Genomic DNA, 17231 nt, shown 5'->3' with positions numbered 1-17231 from the left:
AATGTAAAAATATGTTCCTTATAAAATATTAAACAACATTTTTTCGTAAACATCACTGTTTACCCGTGAGAGCACAAAATTGTATAGTATGTATGTTGTGGTTACATCAGTTATAGTATCAGACAGAGTAATCAACACTGTCCATACATGGTATTTCGACAATTAACTCAGTCAATTGTTTGTTTTGTCTTGTTTATTGACTATTTTTACAGAAATCGGCAATTTATGGTAATGTCAAATTAAATTAATTTTTTTATTTTATTGATATGTCTTTATAAATTATATCTAATGTGTTATTCTGAAGTATAAGCTATATTGCTGTACAGTTTCGTTAAAAACCATTTGCTAGTTTTAGCGTGAAAGCGTTATAAACAAACAAACAAACATACAAACAAAATTGCTTACTTTCGCATTTATAATATATAGAGATAGAGATACACAGCCTGTTTTCTTAAGTTGGCTACATATGGAAAACTTTTTTATTATAAGGTTTACAAAAAAAAGTTACTCTTTATATAAATCTCTGCTTTTGAAAATTTTAACATTCTGGTATTCACTTTTGAGATCAAATGTACAGGGTGCCACAAATTGAAAAAGTTCGGTAGGAATGTTAATGGTCGCTTAGACATATAGACCATTTTGAACAGATAATAAGAGAAAAGTTTCAAGATATCACTCCCGAGATATGTAAAAAACAAATTACATATATGGAACATGAAGGTGGATGGACACGTTGATATACAAAAACGAACTGAATATAATAGGAAATAAAAAATGAAAATTGAAATATTTAATAAATTATTAATTGATTTAGAAAATACAACGAATTTTAAATTCCGAAAAATCTTAAACAATAAATTTCTACGATTGGTTTCTGGGCTCTAGTCGAACTCGATATCCATTTACAGGTTTTAAAAATATTTCCATTTGTAAATCAATATTTTTCAAATCCACATCGGAATAAACACGATATTTTCTTAGTACAGTAGATAAAATTATTTTCATTGACATATAAGCAAATTTTTGACCTAAAAAAATGTAAAAAAAATTCCATATAGGTAAATTGTTTTTCTTTAAAGACTTAAAAGTCGATTCTTACCAACACAATTTCTTGGTCCAGCACCAAATGGTATAAACGATGCGGGATGTCGTTTTGCAATTTCCTCCGGTGTGAATCGACTTGGATCAAATTCCAATGGATCTGGATAAATTTCTGGAGATCGATGCATTTGTAATACACCAATAACACAATTTGTTCCAGGAGGTAATGTTACCGATTCTAAATCAAAACAAAATTTCCTAAGAGTCAATTTATATTCTAAACGGATGGTAGCGTCGAGTGCCAAAAACTATTTGGTTAAAATTTTTCATTTGGGATTTCTAGTCCTTAGTATTAACCGATAAAAAACTACTTGATTCTGATGATTTTTAACTTGACGAGGCAAAATAGTACAAGAGATGGTATAAGGTCGATCTTCACCCATGTGACAAGATTTTTTTATGAAATTTTATTGACTTTTAAATTAATTTTAATCAATTTTTTCCATAAACGTGTTTTTGAGATCGATTGGTTAACAGATCGGTGTAGAATTGTACATACCCTAGAATTGTAACTACACCGATCTATTAGTCAATCGAAATTGGTATAAGAAGAAAGATAATTTGAGTAATTACGAAAATAATCGTATAATCTTGCCTGAAAAAAACCGCTTATGGAAAAAAAATTGATTAAAATTAATTTAATTTAAAAATAGCCATAAAAACTTTTCGACAGATCAACTATGATAGAAATATTTAAAAATCAATAAAATTTCATGAATAATACGTCTCATCTGGTTATCAGATGAGTGAAGATCGAACCTTAGGCCAAAAATAACATCTTTCTCGCCGTAGCTTAACTTCCATCAAATTTATCTTATTTGGCTCCGAAATTCTTCGCGGCCATACTACTTTTTATAAATTTTAATAGCGAAGGGTTAACATTTTTAAATATATTGGACGAAAAGATTCCGATAGGTCGAAAAATTAAGGTTGATTTCCCCCAAAATTGAGATTGAGATAAATCGAATTTTGAATCAGCAAACCCTTTAAAATTGTCTCCTGCAACTTCCCTCAGCCAATATCAACAAATATTTGAATTTTTTTTGGAACTTACGTATTTTTATATTTTGAGTAATATTTCTGGCTAACATTGGCACAGGTGTAAAAAGTCGCATTGTTTCTTTAATAACCATTTCTAGGTAGTACAATAATTTTATATCATCTAATGTGCACTCGCGATCAGAATCTCCAAAGACACTATACAACTCTTCGTAAACTTTGTCCTGAATATCTTGAAGAACTCCCAAACACATAAAAACGTAACACATTACATTCGCTGTTGTATCACTGCCAGCCACAATTAGCGTATTCACTTCACATTGGATATTATAATCCGAAATACTAGCTCCATTTTCCTTAGCCAAAATTAAATTTTCTAAAAATGGCTTCTGTGCTTGATTTCCTACATAAAATTTTAAAAATTAAAATCTGTGTGAAATGATGATTTTGAATAATTAACCTTTTTCATAGTTTCGTTGTTCTTGAATTTCGATAGTTCTTTCACGAATAATTCGTTTCGAAGTCGATAGAATATATTCTCGATAAAAATCTATTTTTTTTCGAATTGATGAAAATTTGAAAATGAAATTTGGATGAAGCCATACTTTTCCCATCCATTGAACTAAAGCTGTTAATATTCTAAAAAAAAGTCAGTTTTATTTTAGCGAATCAATAATTCGGAATTTTAGATTTCTACGAAAAATATTTACTTGCACGAATAATCAATATATTTTGAATAATCTTTTTTCTGAAAATCCATTTTCTCTCCAAGATTTGTCTCTAGAAAAATAGCAAAATGTTTTTTTCCTAATAAGTAAAAAAATATTTTGGAAAAACTTACCAAAAAGGACGTCTAAAGTACACGAAAAAAAAGTACTAAAACAATCGAAATATTCAGGTCCAACTTTGTTTTGGAAATTTTTGTTCAATGTTTGAGCATGTACGGCCATTGTATGACAAAATTGATTCAAAACTTTTGTATTGAAACTTGGTTGAATAATTCTTCGCAAATATTTCCATTTTCGAGCTGAAAGAGTTGATAGCTATAAATAAATTCATATAGTTTTTGTGGTCAAAACTATATAAAGGATGTTTTTTTTATTTGAATTTGAGCTGAAACTCGAATAAAATAAAAAAATGGTCTTAACTCATCAGCACTTACGTCATCCGTTCGGTAATCTATAGTCATGTGATAAGTGACTATAGTCACGTGAATATTTTTTAACTTTGTAAATCATAACCTCTACATAATTTTACATAAATTTATTTTTTAATGCAATAGCTAGTTAAAAATAGGAAAATATTAGAGCAGAGAAATAATCTAAAATAAATAAATTCAATTTAATTAAATTCAATTTAACTAAATTCACCATATTTTTAAATATCACAAGTTTTTTTAATTTTTGAGTACAACTTATATTAAACTATCGAAAGTACACGACACGATCACAACAGATCCGAAAATTTCCGAAGTTATTGATATTTTTTGTTTACATTTCTACTTGAAAAGACTTGAAAAAAATCGTAGATATAGGTTGAAAAAGCGGTCTAGGTGCGACCCGAAAGGTCCACACGACTAACTTCCCAGTGGAAAGGACAAAAAATATCCTATGTTTTAATATTATGCGTTAAATGAAACTGGTCCCATGTCAATATCATCATTTGTTCTCGAGATACGCGAGACGAAAATTGAATCTGAACAATCATTCATACGTACATACATGTGCACATACGGACATCCTTTTAAAAACCATACTATTCGACTCTAAAGGCTTTGAAACGTGGAGATATGTCAAAATTTTCAATTCGCAAAATCGGACCCATTACAATAACTTTCCCACAGGGAAGTGAAAAATTTAAAAAATTCATAATTCGAAAATAGATAAAATTTTAATCACATATATAATTAGAATGTTTGCGTGAGCAAAATGCTCATTACGCGAGTGCTGAGTCATCAAAAGTTGAGTCTGAGACTAAGACTTTAAAAGTTAATCCTGGTCCATTACTGATTTCAAATAGAGACAAAGGTTAAATTGGAAGGTTTTTCCTTAATAAGCCTTAACCAAAAATAATTGATGAAACTTACCAGGAGATATTAAAATTCCCTCGCCTATATAATAATCCACAAATTTTAAATAATAATCTTTTTCTAAACTATTATTTAAAATTTCTTCAATGTCTTCCGGTTTACAAGCGAAAATATACAATTGATAACTAGCCCACACACGATATAAATCACCATAAATATTTTTCCAGCCCGTAAAAGCTTTGATAAATCCTAAAAAATCACTTGAGTATTAATTTATTTTTTTCCCATACGACCATAAATCCTTAGCACATCAATTTATGAAAGATATTATTAATATTACCCCATAAATGAACCGAAAATTTTATGATTCGTCTCACTTTTATGGAGGATTTATGACGGTAAGTTTGATATTACAAAAAATTGAGGATAAAACCTTGAGTGTCGAATTTTTCAATTTTCGTATTTTTGTACCATGTTATATGTAATATGCAAGGTATACTAGGTTTAGTCCCAAGTTTGTAACGCATAAAAATATTGATGCTATGAACAAAATTTTGGTATAGATGTAAATAAAATAAAATACAATCACCCAATTAGTCCATTTTCGCTTTTCTGTCCGTCTGTCTGTCAACACGATAACTCATAAACGAAAAAAGATATCAAGCTGAAATTTTTACAGCGTACTCAGGACGTAAAAAATGAATTCGTAAATGAGGCCAAACGTAAAAAAGTTACAACGTTTCGAAAGGTATAGAAATGAGTATATTTAAAAAAAACATTTTGCAAATTCTTCCAAAAATTGCAAACTTGTGCAATATCATTTTCACGCAAGAGAAATCACAACTAAATTTTTCTAAAGATTGTATGAAGTTTTTCAGAAAACAAGTTACCGTAAATTAACTTTAGTTCTTATGGGAATTATTAAATTTTCAGTATATAAATTACTTTTTTTTATCAAAAAATTAAAGCTTAAATAATTTTAAAAACTTCTTAATCCTTTATTGATTTTAAATCTTTTTTGAAGGCTAAAAATTATGACTTTCCCCTAAAAACTAATGATAATTTACGGAAACTTATTTTCTAAGTAACTTCTTCCACACCGCAAGCAAATTATTCGTTTATCAATTCGTTTTGTAAAAATTCGACACTTCGTAGGTTCATTATATAAAATCTTTATTAATTTTAGCATTATCAATTCTCCAAGAAGTAAATCAATTAAAATCACTGTCATTAAACTTTTATTTTCATAAAACTTAAAAATATTATATTACCAATGGGTCCTTCACTTAATGCATGTGCGTTACCCGATAACGGTAAACATATTGGACCCGGTAACGATTTTGATAATTTCATTATATCTTTATATCGAAAACGAAATGAAATATCGTAAATAACGAATAAAATTACGAGTGTGATAGTTAAAATTAAAAACATTTTTATTTATTTATTGTTATATTTTTAGTAACTGATGAAGAAATAATTAAATAACGAAACGGTTTTTATTAAATTATAAATAGTTTTAATGTTCTTTCAATCATCCTTATTTAAAAATAATGGAACTGACAAAAGAAAATTTTTTAAATGTAAGCATTCACCGTAAGTAGGTACTTTGAATGTAAACTAGATTCGAAGCAGGTAATATCTTTAGTTTTGTATAAATTATTGTATCCAACATTTAGACGTAACAGTTTATATACAGATTGATTATTAAGTCAGTGTACTTAACATAGTATTTTTCCACTATATATGAACTATTATTTACCATAGCTACATATTGGAAATTTTTTTAAATAGCTTTGAAAAACCCAACTTCGGTGTTAAATAAACCGTGTTCGCATTTGATATTCTATGTACACTCTACATACTAAAAAGGTCTCCAACTAGTATTTACTGGAATTTAAAATTTTTTTAAATGATTTTTATCATATCACTGTTATCAGGACTCAGATCACTTAGGAACAGTTCCTTATTAAGTTAAATCATTATAGAAATTTATACCACTATGGCGGATATTATGATCGCTAACGTTCTTTTTAGAATTAACCTATCCTATAATGTTATCTGAAGTGTTCCCATGTTTCTCACATTTACAGCATTTGTTGAAATCGCGGTAGTTGCGGAAACGAAGCACTGAAGTTCGAAAATTTGAATAGTTTGAAACGATTTAAATGCGGTTTTCTGCAGTCGATTCGTAACAGCGTCAGGAAATTTTTTTGAACTTAAATGATTTATAAGAAATTAAAAGTGAATTGCATATTTTTATTTTCTTATAAATAAATTTAGGTCACAAAATTTTGTGACGCTCTAATGAATCGAATGTAGAAAACCGCATTCAAATCCGCATTATTGTTCAAATTTTTCGAACTTTGACTGTTTTTAGTGTTTCGTTTCCGCGATTATGACACCTCGCGTCCACAATATTCGGTTTTAAAGGAATAACTAAAGCTATTTTAAGAGGACCATTGCCATAATTATAACTGTATCTCATTTATTGAAATTAGGCAACAAATTACTGGCATTTGGTTAATTTTTTTGATCACTGTGTCACATCTCATTTTTCTTTTACTCACGCTTTAAAATTCGTTTTTTTTTTTTCAAATCGTGCCACTTTTAGGGGTAGTATGGTATACCTCCGCGAGTTAGTTAATTTATAAGATCCTGTATTTACTTAACCAACTATTATAGGACCACGCATATAATTTCATTGTATAAGGTACATTGATTAGAGGAAATCAGGGTTGGAAATCACATTTTCATTCTTTTGCATTTTTAATGCCTTAGTCTTTGTATAGTATTGCCATTTATACATCAATGGGGAGTGTATCTAATCTAGTTTAAAAATAAATAAATACTTTTTGTCTATATTATTTTCCATTGAGGAAATATTAAATTTGAGATAAAGAAATGTGTGACTTTTAACCCGTGTCAGGGATGGTTGTCACAGTGTCTGGGGTAGGTAGTCACATAGTAGGTAAAGGAAGGGAAATATATTTAAAAAAACGTGCCACTCAACAAACGCATAGATAATTTCTTCTCTACTTTTTCTTTTCTTTTCTTTTATCTGTCGGAATTGCTGATTTACTTTTTTGTGGTCAGCATAACTTGCGCGGTGGAGCTTTTGGTAGTGGTTTTAAAAGTTATAGTTATATAATCAGAGAACTGGGGCCAGGAATAGGTTCCAATGATATCTTGGTTAAACTTTGTGGTGTTATCGTACGCATGTTAAGGTTAGAGTTATCATTTTGTTCAGTAATGGCAATATCTTGTTAAAGTGCGATAATTAATTTCATAATCCTTCTCGGCAGGAATTATAGATTTGCCATGGTTCTGTACTTCTCTTGCAGCTCGTAGCACCAACGCTGGTGAAACAGGCAGACGTTCTCTTGTAATGCCGTGGCACTTTTATGCCTATTTCTAAAACTATCAAACATTTATCAAAACTCCAAAAAGCCAACAAAAAAAGGCAGCACACATGAATGATGTTAGTTGTCACATGTGACTACTAGCCCCCGGCAACCTGAGATAACCTGGCCCAAAACACGTTTTAGAAAATAAACATGAAAAATAAATTCAAATCGATGCGTATTTTTAAAACAATATATCGATATCATGGACCATATATTTAACATTATAAATACATGAGAAGGAATATTACAATGCCAAATTTAAGCAGAGTTATATGAATCGACACAGATGCACAAAAAAATACTATCACTGTGGGAAAAAAAAACGAATGCATTTTTCTCTGCTTCGGTGTTTCTGAGCGGACTGAAATGAACTGAGCAGGGAGATGTTGTGTTCGTGATTTCTACGCCACCGATGAACGTTCGTATGTATACATTAAGTTTTATGTTATGAGCGCTATGACAATCTACCAGGTTTCCCCTAATCAATATCATTGAGTATATTGAATAATTAATAATTAAATCAGAAGGTTAAGAAAAAGATATTTTCTGGTAAAAATATTTTTGTTGATTCTTATCGAATAGTTGAAAATCTTGTTTAATAATATAATTAAAATTTTTCTCGTTCTACGTCATTCAAATTATGCCAATCTTTCCACGATATCCAAAACATGGTAAGTAAATAATGAATTGAATCAACCTGTAACTGTTTTGAAACAAGAGAGGTTCGTTAACTTTTAGAGTGTTGGCCTTCTCAAGAAATTTGACTAAAAACCACAGAATTGTTCGAGCAAATAGTATTCATTTATATACATATTTGTATATTGTACTAGCGTTGTGTGTTTCTCTTGCCGTTATAACAACAAAAATTAAAAAATGAAAACAAACAATTGACTGATTTAATTGTTGAAATACTCTGTATAAAAAGTGTTAAATGTCCGTCTTAGAAATATTTTTAATAAATGAAAAGAGTTTAAAAGACCAACACAATTATGGCCTAGACTCAATTCTGCAAGACCAAATCATATATTTTTACAATACCAAGCGCAAGGTGCCAAGAAAAGAAACCAAAAGAAAAACATAAATGTCCTTCAATAAACTTTATAATTTGACATTTTTTAATTTGTATAGCCTACTTTCGAATCAAACTATGTTACAGAAATATATAAATGTTTAAATTTTTATTTCTGGAAATTGCTCGCCTAGTTATTACAATTTCTCGTTTTTGAACTAGAAGAATTTGATCATTTAAATTGTAAATTCCATTCTAAACCGCAAATAAAATTTTTTTATCATTAGAAAAAAAACCCGAATTCAAGTTCCGAAGTTCTTTGATGTAAATGTACAAATAAGCCCAAAGCTTATTATAAATATTTGGAATCATGTAAGCAAACAGGTTAGAATAATTTTCTGGATAATTTTTCACTTTTTTAGTCTGTATGGAGGCAGTTACGTGGTTCCGGCTCTTGAACACATTCATAACATGAATGGTAGTAAATTTTTCGTTTCCTGTAATTTCGAATCCTGACCTTGCATAATTTCTTGTAATTTTCATTCAGGATGTTATATTGGCTTTCCTATATAAAAAGCAATAATAATGCATCGAACTTATATCAATTTCCTGTTTACTTCAAAACAACCTTTGAACTATCAAATAAAAAAAAAAAAAAACAAGTAAAATTAATTTAAAAAAAATGCTAAGAAATTTAAATATAAAAAAAAATAAATTTCGAATCCCGACCTTGCGTAATTTCTTGTGATTTGCATTCAGGATGTTATATTGGTTTACTGCTCACTTTTCTGTTTACTTCAAAACAACCTATGAACTATCAAATAAAAAAAACAAGTAAAATTAATTAAAAAAAGCTAAGAAATTTAAATATAAAAAAATAAATTTTATTCAATAAAAATATAAAATATTTTAATTCTCTTTTACAAAAATAATTAATTACACTTTATACATTATATACATTATACAATAAGGCAAGGGAGGCCAAAAAGAGGATGAAATTTGAAAACGGTACCAAAATTTTGAAGTTTAAAATACTAATTTAATTATTACTTTATGATTTTGTTTACTTTAATCATGTATATGATATTTATTTACATCATGGTCTCTCGATTATAATTGATGGTTTTTAATATGAAACACATAGCGTAAACTAAATATTGACAAATATCTTGTCTAGTAATCTTAATTAAAGAGAATTGAAAAAACAAATTTAATTATCTGTTAAAATTTCATATTGATTCTTTTCTGTATGTTTTATGAAAAATGAATAATTTGCAAAATCTGCGTTTTTGCTATAAATTCTACTGTTTGTAGAGCTCCGTATCCGAAAAGTAACGAATGGAACCCTATTACTAAGACTTCGATGCTCTCCCCAGATGTCCCTCATATGTCATAAACTGCAAAAATCGAAGCAATGTAAAGCACGAGTCGAACTCACGAAAGGTTCCGTACTTATTTTTATATCATGTTTATGAAATATACCAAAGTATACTAAGTTTAGTCCCAAGTTTTTAACGCTTAAAAATATTGATGCTATGAACAAAATTTTGGTACGGGTGTTCATAAAATCACCTAATTAGTCCATTTCCGGTTGTCTGGCTGTCTATCGTCTATCGTCTGTTGTCGGTCTGTCTGTCCGTCTGTCATCACGATTTCTCAAAACGAAAAGAGATACAAAGCTGAAATTATAGCGCGCTGAAGACGTAAAAAGTGAGGTCGAGTTCGTAAATGAGCAACATAGGTTAATTGGATCTTGGGTCATAGGACCCACCTTGTAACCTTGATTCATCGATATAGCCGAGTTTAACTGCGTATTTTTATAAAAATAAATAGTTTCTTTTTTATAATTTAATTTGACTAGAATTAACGTTAAATAGGAATATAATTTAACGTTTTTCAATACGAATTCGATAACCATTTACAGGTTTCAAAAATATTTCTACTTTTAATGGAATTGTTTCAATATTTTCATTTGAAAATATTTTATACTGACGTAAAATTGTTGATAACACACATTTCATGGATCGATATGCATAATTTACACCTGAAAAATATATTAATCTGTAAGTATCGTATCGATAATCGTTTTTATTAGTCATAAATTACTGCTTAGAAACGTAAAATTATATTGGAATAGTAAATATCGAAGGGTTTTCCATTAAGAAGGATATAACTTATGTATAAGAAGGTATATCATACAATTTTATTTGTATCAATTTTTAATTTTTAACAATTAAAAATTGAGGCAATTTGTAATTACTCTGCAGAACTTTATAAAATTAATCAAAAAAAAGCTCAAATTTTTCAAAAGCTCAATTAATTTTCAGCTTTAAAAATAATCTTTTTGGAGTTTTTCCAAACATTAAACTGTTAATAACTTAAAAACAGCAAACTTTAGAAAAAAATGACATGGAGCCTTTTCGACGTAATATTACCTACTCAAAAAATCTCGGGTAGCTTTAGTTGGTTCAAAAAATTGATATTTGACTGTCTCTGTAGAGGGGGAATGAAATAAAAAAGTTGGACCACTAAAGCTTGTGGCAACATCCCGAATATTAATCAATCAACTTTTCTGAACGAGAATCAATTGACAAAATGCGTTCAAATTATATAAAAACTTTTCCTTACCTATACAATTTCTAGGTCCTCCACTAAATGGTAAAAATGAATATGGATGTCGTTTAGCACATTCTTCAGGTAAAAATCGATTTGGATCAAACTTTAATGGATCAGGCCAAATATCTGGTAATCGATGTGTATGCATTATTGTTATAATTGTTCCAGCACCTTTTGGTATTGTATATTTTTCTAATTGTAAACTTCTGGTTACATAACGCATAATTACAACGCCTGGTGGAAAAAGTCGTAACGTTTCCTTAATCACCATCTCAAGATATGGCATTTGTTTTACATCCTCATTTGTACATGGTCGATCGGAATCTCCAAAAATGTTATAGATTTCTTCGTATACTTTTTCCTAAAATTTCAAGTTGAAATTAAAAAAATTAAAAACTTATTACTTCCAGCCAAAAAATTAAAATAAAATGGTTCGAATATTAATGTAGAAAACGAAACAGAAAAATCAGTCTAGCCCAGGAACAAACTCCGCGCCCTTAGATTTACAAAAAAAATAACCTTTGTATATCTAAAATGGTGAGGTCAGGTAATAATGTCAAGAGTAAAATCTGTTTAAAATGATCCAAAATATAATGTCATATGGATTTAAAATTAAATTTTCGACCAGAACCACAAAATAATCTTTATTTTTGTTTTCTGCTCTTTCGTATGGGCGTAATTGGAAAATACACAAGTTCGCATGAATATGGTTTGGTTGAGTATATTCAGACAAACATTTTCCACTGCCTTCCATAAAAATCTACTGGCACAGAGTTTTTTTCTGGGTAAAAAGCTTCGTTTCCTACAGTATGGTCAATGGTATGCACATAAATTTCAAGGAAGTTAGCTGCCGGTAATTCACAGTAAATCCATCCTTCAGCTGACCATGAACAATCTAGATTGGTCACAGATTCTTCAATAAAGATTTTCTTAGAAAATTTTTGTCATTTTTAACAATTTACTATTTTAAAAAGCTAGAAAAATTCAGTTCAAATAATGGTTTTACTATTGGAACCGTCCGATATCGCCCCGAGTTTTCATTTTTCGATCAAATTGTAAACAACTTTGTCTCAACTTTAAAAACGTTATAAATCGGGACAAAGTTTTTATATCCAATTCCGTAATTTTGACAAAAAAAAAGCACTGAACTCGTTCTTTGGACGTAAACGAGATCAATATCTCAGGGGAAATATCTCGAAAATCATGCATTGAGTATCACTCATATTGAGCCGAGCATCGGTTCACTTACTTGAATATCTTGATGAATTCCTAACATCATCAAAACGAAACTATTCACAGACGCTGTAGTATCATTTCCCGCAATCATCATTGTATCAACTTCCTCTCGTAAACTAGTTTCAGAAAATTTATGTCCATCTTCTGCCAACTCAATTAAATAATCCAAAAATGCTTTTCGTTTGGAATAACCACTACTGGTATCTACAATCATTCAGAATATTTGTAAAAATTGGCCACTTCTCAACCTCGCGTTGATAATTTGGATTTGAAAGAAAAAAAAATTGTTCTCTTTTTTGACAAAAATGGAAAGATTATATATAAGTTTTACAACAAAAGTGTTTTTATTTTTTCATGCTAATTTGAAAGTTACAGACAGTTTTAAACGAACTTTTGAAAAAGGAAACGAAAACGCCCGAAAAAAAGTGTTTGTAAAAGATCGTGAAACGTCATAATATTAATTAATAATTGAATACAGTGTGTACTATTCAATTGACATTATAACGTCACAGCGATGTTTTACGAACATTTTTTTGTTGGGCGTTTTTGTTTCTCTTTTGAAAAGTTCTTTTAAAACTGTCTGCAACTTTAAAATTATCATGAAAAAATTAAAAAAATAGGGTCAAAATCCCAATTAAAATACCAACCATTATCGCTGTAATCAGGAACCTCAATTTTATTATTGTTAAGCTCATTTTGTTTGCGTTGCTTATAATCTTCAATTTTGCGCTGGATCACAGTATTCGTAATGCTATGTAAATATTTAACATTTTCTTCTTGTTCTCTAGCTAATTTTGTAAATTTAAAAATAATATTTGGCTGTAACCACACTTTGCTCATCCGTAAAAATTCGATTTTCAATTGTCTGAAACGAAAAATTCGATTTATTATGATGTTATTTGAGTAGTCTTCAATGGTTTCAGGATAAAGGTTGCCAAGTATCTATGTTGGTTATAGCTTCCCTCCATAAACAATTCTACAAGATGATCCAAGTTATAACGGCAGGATATCATCAAATTGGAGATAACGTTAAAATAATGACAATTTCAAAAAATTGAAAAAATACGCTTTATAGCCCTAAAAAGTGGATCTTAATTTTTATTGTAATTAAAAACGAGGGGTGCTCTTTACATTTATTCTTTAAATTAACTGAATTGACTGATATCAATCACTCCACTCTTTGAATTTTACAATACACTCTTTGGGAAACATAGTACTTTAAAATTTCATTATCTTAAGTATCTTAATAATATTTTTCCTTCGTTAATGTTATGTTTTCAGTAAAATTTCATTATTTATATTTATAAGAACGTTAAAATTTCAATAATTTTAAATTTTATTAGCAACTCTTTTATTATTATTAATTGTACTCAAAAATAGCATATTAAAATGGTTTTGAAGTTCCTAACTTGTGTACTTTAATATTAATTTCTAAGATTTTCTTTTAAAATACAAGTATTTTTCAATTAAAAGTGACGATAGTGTCAGTCGATTTTGTTGTATAGTCAAGTATTATTTTTCTAATAAAAATTCTATTAGCATTTTTCAATAAGTAATTTGGCCCTAGAATAAAAGAAGATATTTGAAATTTTAAATACTTTATAGTGTCAGTCACAATTTCATTTTGTTAAATAAATCATATATCAATAAAATTTATGAGGAAATTTTTACTCCAAAAGAAAAGAAGTGTATAATCAACCGTAAAACTATTATAAAACTAATACCCTTAACATATAAAATGACGCAAAATAAAACGTATTTTAACACATATGGAATCACCATACCCCATTTTAGAATTATTTTATTTGTAAATCTGTACTAAACTAGCCTTCAATAATGTGTTATAAAATTTGTTGATGTAATTAATTAAATAATTATTGTAACTTCTTACAGCATTTATAGTATGTAAATAAAACTTGTTTTTTTACAAGATCAATTACACTTAAGTAATTAAAACTACTTAGAATTCTTACCTCAATGCACAATGCACATATTTTGTATTTCCACCTTGTTGTGCTGAAATTTTGTAGCCCATTGCTGTTTCTGTAAACAAAAGCGTAAATATTTTATTCAATAGATTTGGCTAGCCGAATATCCTACTAAATTTAATTAATCCTGCAAGTTTTAATTTTAAAATGAAAATTTAAAAATTTTTGTTTTGGTTTTTCGAAGCTCCAAAACTTTTCTGGAACTTTTTTCTTCGCTATTCTAGAATCATATTTATAATTCACTAAAAAATAGTTGAGAAGATACCTGCAAATTTACAACGACCTATCTCTTATAGTTTTGGAGAAAATGGGCAAGTTTTGTTAATTTGTACTAATTTATTTGTGCCCCCACGGGTAAACAATGATGTAAGAAGACTAGAAAATAAGGATAGTTAACTCAAGATCTCCGGCAATGCATTCGAAGGGTCCAAATAGATTCGGAACTTGTAGGTTATCTTTAACGGTTAACAAAATGGGTCCTACGGATTCATAATCCAATTGACCTATGTTACTCATTACGAACTCAAAGCCACTTTTTATATCTTGTTTGGTTGGACAAACGAAAATGAACTAATTAGATGATTTAGGAACACCTTTACCAAAATTTTTTTTCGTAGAATCAATATTTTTAAGCGATACAAGCTTGGGACTAAACTAAGTATACCTTACATATTTATTTCATATATACAGGTTATAAAAATGCTGTCTTACCACAAATGATATCCAACGTACAAGGACTCATAAAATTAAACACATCAAAGTAGCCTTTATCCAATTGTTTTTCCAATATTTTCACCAAAATTTCGCTTTGTATTGCAAATACATCCATAAAACTATCCAACACTTTTGTATTAAATGTTGGTTGAATAACTTTACGATGTGCTTTCCATTTTGGTACTAAAAATACATTTTATCAAAATTTAAAATTTTCACTTGAAGCAATGGAAATGATAAGTTGGTTTTTGAAAATTTTTAGAAAAACGCATATTATGAACGTTTAAAACTTCTAATTAAACAAAAAGAAAGATGCTTAAAAGTGATGTCATTGTAAAGTATTGCCACAGAAATTACATTCAAAACTCTGTTGGAAGAATGAGACGGGTAACAATTTTTGAATGACTTATAACTTCTTCGGTTTTTATTCAATTTTAATTTTACTTTCAAATTCCCTTATGGCATCAAGTCTACTTTTTTCTGGGTAGTCATTAACCCAATTGTCCGGTAAAAAAATAATTTTTCTCTTTTTGATCATACCTGGAGCAGCAAATAATCCGGTTCCAGTCCATGGTCGAGTAAGAGCATAAATTGGATCCTTTTCTAAAGCCTTATTTAAAACTGTCTAAAAATTATAAAGAATTATTTAAATTTTTTATGGTGAAATAATGAAATAGTGTACTTAATGGCGTAAAAAATGTGACAAAAAAAAGTATCCTGTATGTGGGCTTATATGTATAAAAAAACATAAAAAGTTTAGTCTCATAATATAAAATATATATTCCGAGAAATAAAGCGAGAAATGGCCAGAAAATATTAGGAATGTTGTTTCCAGTTAATAGCCATATTTTGGAAAGAAGGATCATTGACTACGAATCGTTTGAGTAGATCAAGTCTGCTCTTTTAAACATGAAACGCAGTTTTTTTTTTTTTTTCATTTATTTTTGCTCCAATTTATTTTTTAATTTTAAATATTATCTCATTTTTTATGCCAGCAAATGTACATAATGACTTACCTCAATATCATTTGGATTATAAATCACAGTGAAAAATCTATACGACAACCATAGTTTAAACGGACTTGGAAATTTATTCGCTAATTTTCTAATTATGTTTAATAGTTCTATAAAATGAGAAAAACCACAAAAATTTTAATAAATATATTACAAAATGATTTATTATACTTCGTAAAAAAATTCATTTAAAACACGAAGTGATCTATGATATTTGAGAAATATTTACCTTCAGTATTACCACGAAATAAATGTGCATTTCCAATTAATGGTAACGATGGTGGTCCTGGTAATACACGTGATAATTGCATTATGGCTTTATTTCGATATCGAAACATAATATCCGAAACGAAAATTATGATCGTAAATAATATTAAAAATTCTGTTAACATTTTTGTAAATTTTTTTTAGTCTTTTAATTTAACCTCCGAATAAATTAATTATCCGAAAAGTGCGCACTTCACAAAACTTTTAATTTTGCTTGATATCCCGTTAATGAAAGTATTGTATTAAATTTGATATCAATTACCATTTCTTATATATATAGTTTTAAATTAACAAATTTCATAATCAGTTGTATATAACTTATTTAAATATGATTATAAAGTTTGTATACACTCGAGAAAAAAAATTTTATTTTAAGAAATCATAAGATACTGGAACCAGGTAAGGTTCACCTAACTTCAACATGCCATAAATTATTTAAATTAAATTTTTTTTAAATTGCCATGAATAAAATAATTGTTTATTCACTGGTAATACAAATTTTATACACTTGGTATATTTAAGTGGTTAAAGAACTGAAAAAAAATTAAATAAAAAAAAAGAAAAAGATGTGTAGACTATCTTAGGAATACAGTTGCCCATCAGGGAGGTTCGTTACATATAGAAAAAAAAAGTAAAATTATGATTTGATTGTTTTTCTTTATTAATACGTCCATTTAAATATTTATTTAGAGTTTAACCTCCGAAAATAGAATAATTTTGCAAATTGTGTCCGAAAAAGTGCTCTGAGCGGCCATCTTAGGTCTATCAAAACTGAAAATTGCTACAAACATTAAAATTTTTTCTTAAATTAAAAATCTCTAACACATCATATTCCTTTATAATAAAATATAA

At 28.5% G+C, this 17231-nt stretch overlaps 1 protein-coding gene across 1 annotated transcript; it reads right to left on the bottom strand.

Annotated features, from left to right (window-relative positions):
- Positions 1-861: 861 nt before the first annotated feature.
- On the bottom strand, positions 862-16423 carry LOC123296240 (cytochrome P450 4C1-like). Its single transcript, XM_044877702.1, has 13 exons — positions 16342-16423; positions 16116-16195; positions 15640-15724; positions 15097-15282; positions 14371-14440; positions 13045-13262; positions 12411-12601; positions 11174-11522; positions 2811-2880; positions 2561-2739; positions 2156-2503; positions 1100-1279; positions 862-1028 (listed from the first exon to the last, which is right to left on the bottom strand). Exons 1-13 carry the CDS (start codon positions 16421-16423, stop codon positions 862-864), a joined length of 2205 nt encoding a protein of 734 aa, XP_044733637.1.
- Between the last annotated feature and the right edge of the window lie 808 nt (positions 16424-17231).

This window comes from Chrysoperla carnea, chromosome 3 (genome assembly GCF_905475395.1).
Source record: "Chrysoperla carnea chromosome 3, inChrCarn1.1, whole genome shotgun sequence".
In the NCBI taxonomy this organism is placed as follows: Eukaryota; Metazoa; Arthropoda; class Insecta; order Neuroptera; family Chrysopidae; genus Chrysoperla; species Chrysoperla carnea.
The sequence above is the reverse complement of the archived record's forward strand: the minus strand, read 5'-3'. Positions and strand labels throughout refer to the sequence as shown.